Genomic DNA, 8,315 nt, shown 5'->3' on the forward strand with positions numbered 1-8,315 from the left:
ATAAAATGTTGAATTAAAAGGCTGCAGGTGTGGTATTCAGAGCACTGAGGCTAGTACTCGAGATAATTCCATCTGGGGGAGGTTATTTGTTGGGACAGGACACTGTTTAAACTTTGAAGTCAGTTTTAAACAAAGTGAAGCAGCTGGAACCTGGCATAAGAAGAAACAAATCTTTCACGTTTTTAGAGAAAAAAAGATTTGGACTTGTTTTTACAGGTGCCAATACATTTATTCTTCCTATAGGAACTGCTGTATTTTTATCTTAAATTATAAATTTTAAAATAAGCATTTGTCAACTCACTTAAAAAACAGAAGCAATAGTAAACTTAAAAAATGTAATAGGGTGTTTATTTCTAAAACACATTTTGGGATGAGATTATAGTAACATTTTAAATCACTCTTTTAAACATGAAAGTAAGGAAAGAAATGTTTAATACTAACTAATTCTGTAAAGCGGAGGCAAATCTCATTTTACATACTATATACTTAACATCAAATGACCAGGCATCTTCTTCATCAAGGCTTGTAGTATTTGTTCTCAAGCACTGAAGCTATGATGTTGCAAAATCTGTAGGGCTGGGTTAAGTATGTGAGGAGAATTGAATACAGCAGGAGAGTTTAGCAGCTGCTTAAACAAGGAATTTAAGCAAGAGTAGATGAACCCACGGTGGACAGGAAAAAATGCTTCAAGAACTCAGTAAAACACAGCTGAAATACTGTAACATTTTCATAGACATCTGGGAAGCAACTGTTTTGCTGGAACTCAGGGTTGATTTTAAAGACTGGATGAGTCTAAGCAAGCTGGTAGCCGTAAGGAACCACACACTCTCTAGGTAGAAACAAATCAGTTTGGTTCAGCAATCATTTTAAGGCCCAGTGTGTACCTAGCATTATGCTACAACTTTGTAGAATGCAGACGTAAACAAGACAAAGTTGTTGTCCTCATGGGGCACATTTAACAGGAGCAACAGACCCACAAGCAAATAACAGTAATACAAGAGATAAGGTCACAGATACTTAGTGTGTACCTACTGTACTAGTCACTCGGAAGACAATGAGTGTAAGTTGCAGTCCATGCTCTTAAGGAATATATTGTCCAGTGGATGTGACAGACACATAAATAATTACAGTGCAGTCTCCTATGTGCTGCAGTAACATTGCCTTCAGAGAATAAGGCATCCGCAGTTAACAGGAGAGGAACCCCTGTATTTCACCACTACGGCTGGGAAAACAACTCAGAGTGTAATTCATCTGCACATGTTCTTGAGTATTTAGGGTCTGCAGACCCCTTAGAGACATTGATAGCTATGACTACCTGCCTCCTTTCCAAACTGTACTTATATGAAAATAATTTGCATATGGTTTCAGGGTATTCACAAATAGATCCTGGGTCACCCATCCATGGACTCTGGATTCAGATCCTTCGGGTACTTGATTAAAGATTATTACCTTTGTTTCCTTTTTAATTTTATTTTTAAATGTGCAGTATATAAGAAACTCATCTTGATCTGCATGTAGAAATACCCAAATCCAGGCAATTTAAAGTCACTATACTATCTATTCGTCGACTCATAGAAGAATCCCATAAGTTTATGTGGCTTATGCCATGTGCAGTTACTGGATCTGAGTGAGGAGTGTGCAGTGCTGCATTCTTCTGTGAAGTTACTGAGGAATTTTTTACTTCTTTTCTCTGCTTGTCTCCTGTTGTTTTAGGAGAGAATACTTTGTTTGGATTCCTCTCAGTTTGCAAATAACAGAGACATAATAATGTGTTACCCACTGTTTGAAGATTAGAGTCAGAATCTAAAACCTGCTGATGAAATGGATTATCTAAACCTAAAAAGCTTTTAGAAAGTTTTGTATATGTATTTTTAAAAATACACATGTGATATACAGGCAAATTCTTAAATGAACATAAAAAATCTCGTATTATTATTTTATTACTTAAAATAAATTAGTTTTAGATTTTCTGTTCCTTAGTCTTACAATCAAAGAATAGAAAACAAAATTTCTTTATGAATTTTAAATATTTTTAAAGCAAAAAAATTGAATTTCAAATGCCTAAAGAGTTTTACAAATACGACTTAGGATGCTTCAAATACATGGTCTCGCTCAGTGACATCTCCTGCTTAAATGCATGCCAGGTTAAATGACGTACTGCCTACCCACAGAATCAAGGAATAATCTCCCTTTTTTAAAAACAAATCTGAAAACAGCTGTTGAAACAATTACATCATAGAGTAATGACATGACTGTGGAAAGTTAAAAAGTCAAACTTTGAAAGCATCAAACTACATTTAATATAGGTAGAAAATTTATGTTTGCTTTAATGATGATTTATTAAGATATTATGTCTTTTCTTTAAAAACAAATTAAACTCTGTGAGGACCATAACTGCATATGAATGTGACTCTTTTTGCCTGTTAACAGTGATGCTTTTGAAAAACGTTTCCAGTCTAAAAAGTTCTCTTTTAAAGCTCTAAAACTGTGACTGTTTAGCTTGTGTAAATGAGCACTTCAAAAAAACCTTTCCAAAATGTACATTAACAAACACCTTTAGATAAGGTGATGTATTTTATTGATATAACTCATTGATTAAAACTCAGTTACTAGGGCTTCCCTGGTGGCGCAGTGGTTGAGAGTCCGCCTGCTGATGCAGGGGACACGGGTTCGTGCCCCGGTCCGGGAAGATCCCACATGCCGCAGAGCGGCTAGGCCCGTGAGCCATGGCCGCTGAGCCTGCACGTCCGGAGCCTGTGCTCCGCAACGGGAGAGGCCACAAAAGTGAGGGGCCCACGTACTGCAAAAAAAAAACAACCAAAAAAAACTCAGTTACTAGAGTTAAAAGTAGCCTAATTATTTGGAGGCCTTCTAAAGCTGTGGGGGTTTTTTTCTTAGTGTATTTCAGTGACACATTCTTATCCCTCTCTCCTAAGTCGACTGCCTTTTGCAGCCCACTCTGAGGGTCATTGCCTCTTAGGATAATTTCTTTCCAGTTCCATAAAAGTAAGTGCTAATCTGTTTTAAGTGCTTTTGATTTGCCAGCACTATTCAAAACACTTTATATGCATTATCCCATTTAATCCGCATAAAACCCTCTGAGGTAGGTACTCTTACCTTTATTTTGTAGATGAGGAAATGAGGGTTTAGAGAAGTTATGTAACTTTCCAAAAGTCCCTTATCACTCATTCTCCCTCATACCCCTTACCTATTTTTCATTATAGCACTCATCACTGCCTGACATAATATATGTTTGTTTCCTTACTTGTTTGTCATTTGCCCTTCACATCCAGCTGGGATATGATGTCAGTGAGATTAGAGCCTTTGTTTTCTTCACTGCCGAAATCTCCAGAGTCTAGAACAGTGCCTGGCACATAGGTGCTCAGTTGATATTTATTGAGTTAACAAATGGATGAGCCTAGCCCTGCCCTATTATGGAATCCATGCTCTGTTCCTCCCCCTTCCTCTTTTACTCCTTCCCACATGAAAACCTCACACTGACAGTCTTGATGGGACCATTCCCAGGTGACTGAACAATAGATCTCATTTGGACCCCAGACTTGACTGATCATAAAGGGACTTGTGTTTGAAACTTCATCACTGCTCCTCTCCTTAGCTGCCCCTACCATTACATACCACTACTAAAATGGAATTTCCCTCAACAAGCTTTAAAAGTACTAATTTGTTATGTGGATAATTAAGGTATTTGGTATCAGGCAAAAAGCAATGAGTTGTAGTCTCAGCTCTACCAATTACGAATTAGGTGAATTATACTAGACTCTTTTGAAAACCTTGTGTGACTCGTACCTTGTGTGACTCTTCATTCTTGGGTCTCTTCCTACTTATCTAACACTTCCCTTTTGTGTTCCTCTATTTTCTCTTTATTCACCTTTCTTTGTCCTTCTCTTATTTCTGTCATCATTTATTTTGTTGTCCTCTTTTTCTTCATTGCCTTCCACATCTTTTAAGTCCTATCTCACCTGCTACTTCCACCTAATTTAAACCAAGTATTCCTCTACATGTTTATCTCCACTACTAGGTTTTAAGCTTCTTGAAGATGAGGACTATTTCTTTTTCACCTGTGTATCATCTTCTCAACACCATCTTAGCTCCACACATACAGTAGGCTTGTATAGATGTTTAGTTAGTGAGCATATGCTTTCGGAAAAGCCCACTCTGACATCTCTGTGCCTCAGTTAACTTTACCTTGTCTGCCTCCCAGAATTACTGTTAGGATGAGATAATATGATGGGCAAAAGATCTTTGCAAAATTTTAATTGCTGTATAAATCTAAGGCAGTAACTATAAGAAATAGCATAACTTTACAATAATTGAATTTAATATGTTCCTTGAGACTTGGAAACTTCTTCAAGGTCCAAACTAAAAAATAGTTATAGCTCTTGTTACATCACTGAACAATTTAATCAGTAATTTAATGTGCAGAGTAGAAAATAAAGGCACATGTAAAGCAGTTTTGTGAAACTGGATAACAAAGAAAAGAAGAATATCTGGCATCAGTGTAGTTTTTGACAGATATGTAAGTAATGCAAGGAATGGAATTTTTCTTAATCGGGGGAAGATAACATTTAATTTTACAGGTTGAAAATTAATTTTGCTCTCAAGCCTTAGTTATAGCCTGTATTGGTTTTTACTTTATTGACGAGGTAAGCTCTGATCTTGGATACTTCTCTTGGTTATTTTGTATATTCTGCATCACGGCTTTGTAAAATGTCAGAATATTTAAACAATGCTTATGTCCTATGAAGGTTTTTTTTTTTTTTGTGGTACGCGGGCCTCTCACTGTTGTGGCCTCTCCTGTTGCGGAGCACAGGCTCTGGGCGCGCAGGCTCAGCGGCCATGGCTCACGGGCCCAGCCCCTCCGTGGCACGTGGGATCTTCCCAGACCGGGGCACGAACCCGTGTCCCCTGCATCAGCAGGCGGACTCTCAACCACTGCGCCACCAGGGAAGCCCCTATGAAGATTTTTTAAAAGAAGTTCTTATTGTTTCTTTTTTTTTAATTTATTTCTTTTTTAAATTTATTTTTATTTTTGGCTGCGTTGGGTCTTTGTTGCTGCGCTCAGACTTTCTCTAGTTGCAGCAAGCGGGGGCTACTCTTTGTTGTGGTGTGCTGGCTTCTCAGTGCGGTGGCTTCTCTTGTTGCAGAGCACGGGCTCTAGGTGCGCGGGCTTCAGCAGTTGTGGCTTGCGGGCTCTAGAGCACAGATTCAGTAGTGGTGGCGCATGGGCTTAGTTGCTCCATGACACGTGGGATCTTCCCGGACCAGGGCTTGAACCCGCGTCCCCTGAATTGGCAGGCGGATTCTTAACCGCTGCCCCACCAGGGAAGTCCCTTGAATGTTTATTTAATATATATTTTTTCAGCATTTAAAATGTGTTTGGTATCATTCCAGACACAGAGACTACAAGTACTGAATAAACCATAAGTTTATAAACAATGTTTCTTAATTTTAGTTTTTATCATATCCTGACAGAGCTAAATTTCAACAAGTCTTTTCCTATTTAAAATATTTGTTCTATTTAAATTGATATAATAATTGCTTTCTTCTTAAAGGATTATGCTGTTGCATTATAGTTTGTAGTACTGCTATAATTATACGAAATCTTATTTCCCTTTCCTCTTTCATTAAAAATAAATCGATACAAGTAACAAAAAGGAACGGTATATTAAAATAGTGTTTGTTAGACTTCCTAATATGAAAGGAATTTTTCTTTTACAAGTATTTTGATCATCTTGAACAGCTGTGATTGAGTCATCATTGAATCTCCAAAACTGACTACTTTTACTGTGGTCCCTATAAAAACTTGATGGAAAATTTCACTTTATTACTGTGGCAACTATTTTAAAAGTATAAAGGAGTTTTAGAAAAATTACTATGACTCTTGACTCAGAGATGTCTTTAAGATTATTTAGGATAATTTACTTTTAAGATGCTTATTATTATGTATATATGGTAAGTACATGAAATTTGAAATGAGGATTTTTGTGGTCTTAAATAGTACCAAGTTGGCATTCTTTATGCTCTTAGGCAATGTGCTTTTTAAACTTAGAGGAGTGAATTAGGGTATATGCAGATAGATATATATATGTAGTCAACTCTGGGTTTTTTTAAACATATTAATGAATTCTTCATTTCAAACTGCCTCCCTGACTTGGTCTTACCTAGCATTTATCATCTGTACCACAGCTTTGGGCACTTGTATACCATCTTAGTCTATTCAGGCTACTATAACAAAATGCTATAGACTGAGTGGCTTTTAAACAACAGAAATTTATTTCTCACAGTCTGGAGGCTGGGCATCCAGAATCAAGGTACCTCTTCCTGATTCCTGTGTCCTCACATGGTCGAAGGACTAGCATGGTCGAAGGGGCTAGCAAACTCTCTGGGGCCTCTTTCATAAAGGCACTACTCTCATTCATGAGGGCTCCATCCTCATGATCTAAGCACCTCCCAAAGGCCACACTTCTTAATACCACCACACTAGGCATTAGGATTTCAACATATGAATTTTGGGGAGACATAAACATTCAGATCATAACATATACTTTTAAAATGTTGTTTCTTAATTGTTCAGGGGTGGAAGTGGAAAGGAGGGCGTATTTTACCTCTGTGACAAGTTCTGAGCACCTTGAGAAAAGAAATTATCACAAATGCAATCCTTTTTTGATCCCCAGTATTATTTAGGAAAATTTAAGGCATGTAAATACCCGGGTACACTTGTTTAGCTGAAGGAGTTTCTCCTTTTTACAGGTGGTAAAGCAGTTCCACTCTTCACTTCGCAGACATCACCTGCCAAGATGTCCGTGACACCAGCCTCAGTGAACCTGGAGGACCGCTCTCAGTCTCTGAGCATCAGCACTGTCCAGGGGGACACAGAGTCCTCGGGAACAGATACCTTCTGAATGTAAAGTGAGAGCCAGTACAGTATTTGTGCTGCTGGTTTTGAGGTCATTTTTCTCTGGCATAAAACTCTCTCTCAGACCCTTTTGGTCCTTCAACATATTCAGAAAAACAATTTTTAATTTTTTATTAAAATGAAAAGTGTAATTTGGGTATTTAGGTGACATTTTAAAATAAAATAATTTAAATGGATATCATCATGAGTCTGTGTTATTTCTTAGAATCCTGAGGCAGCGTAGAATAGTGGAAAGGGCATAACTTTTGACATCTAAAAATTTATTCTACAGATATAATTATCTGTACTTAGTTATGAAATTAAGTTGCTCAAGGTTATTCTGTTTCTCTTTTATATATACATTCATTTGTATTATTTTTTAGATTACACATATAATTGGTGTCATACAGTATTTGTCTTGTCTCGCTTATTTCATTAAGCATAATAATCTCTAGGTCTGTCCACGTTACTGCAAATGACAATGTTTCTTTTTTTTTATGGCGGAGTAATATTCCATTATATATATATATATACCACATATCTGAGATATATTGTTAAAGTGAAAAAGGCCATGTGCAATATAGTGTATGAATTATGCTACCATCATTTAAAATGAGGTGGGAGGAATCCAAATATATGGCATGTATATACACATATGCTTACATACACATATTTGCTTATGTATCCATTAAATATCTTTGGAAGGATAGACAAAAAACAGCTAACTTGGTCTCCAAGGGGGGAGATTGAGTGGCTAGGTGATAGAGAGGTTGAGTGACAGGAGTTAGGTATGACTGTATTTACTGTGGATTTTTATATACCTTACATGTACACCTTATAAATCTTTATAGTGTATAAACCTCTGAAATGTGATTGGATTAACTTTAAAAGTGTAAATACATAAAATTAAAAGAAAATAAAACATGGCTTTGTAATCAGACACATGTATGTTCTAATTCCAGTTTCTTCACCTTGGTCTGTGATGGGGCAAATAAAGCCCTCCTTCACAGCTGCCTGGGTAAATGGGTTTAATACCTGGTTTGCAGGATACTGGGGATTATCAATTGTGTTGGGGGTAGCACCCACCATGGTGCCTGGCACCACATAAGTGCTCAATTAATGGTGGATGTCATTATCTTGAGGGGTTTAATAAGCATCCTACACTGGACAGTAAGCATATAAGAAGAAGGGCAGCCTAGCATTAGCAAAGACATTTATCTCTCTGAAAAATTTTTTCTGTGACAACTAAAATTCAAACACAGTAACTATAGTCATCCTTGACTTTTCTCAGCATTTTTCTGGTGAGTCTCAGCCCTGGCTGTACAGTAGAACCTCTGGGAGCTTTAAAAATGCCTGGTTTCCATATCCAGGGATTCTGATCTAATTGATCAGAGTGGGA

General features: G+C 37.3%; 1 protein-coding gene across 7 annotated transcripts in view; it reads left to right on the forward strand.

Moving 5' to 3' along the window:
- Positions 1–7,113, forward strand: part of KIAA0586 (KIAA0586 ortholog) — a 106,557-nt gene extending 99,444 nt beyond the window's left edge. For all 7 annotated transcript variants that reach the window (XM_027111376.1, XM_027111374.1, XM_027111373.1 and 4 more), the window contains one exon: positions 6,772–7,113. In XM_027111376.1, coding sequence (XP_026967177.1) covers positions 6,772–6,923 — 152 coding nt within the window. In that variant the 3' untranslated portion in view covers positions 6,924–7,113. The remainder of the gene's footprint in view (positions 1–6,771) is intronic.
- The last annotated feature ends 1,202 nt before the right edge of the window (positions 7,114–8,315 follow it).

This window comes from Aethalodelphis obliquidens, unplaced genomic scaffold (genome assembly GCF_003676395.1).
Source record: "Aethalodelphis obliquidens isolate GAN/ISIS:26980383/991018 unplaced genomic scaffold, ASM367639v1 scaffold10, whole genome shotgun sequence".
NCBI lineage: Eukaryota > Metazoa > Chordata > Mammalia > Artiodactyla > Delphinidae > Aethalodelphis > Aethalodelphis obliquidens.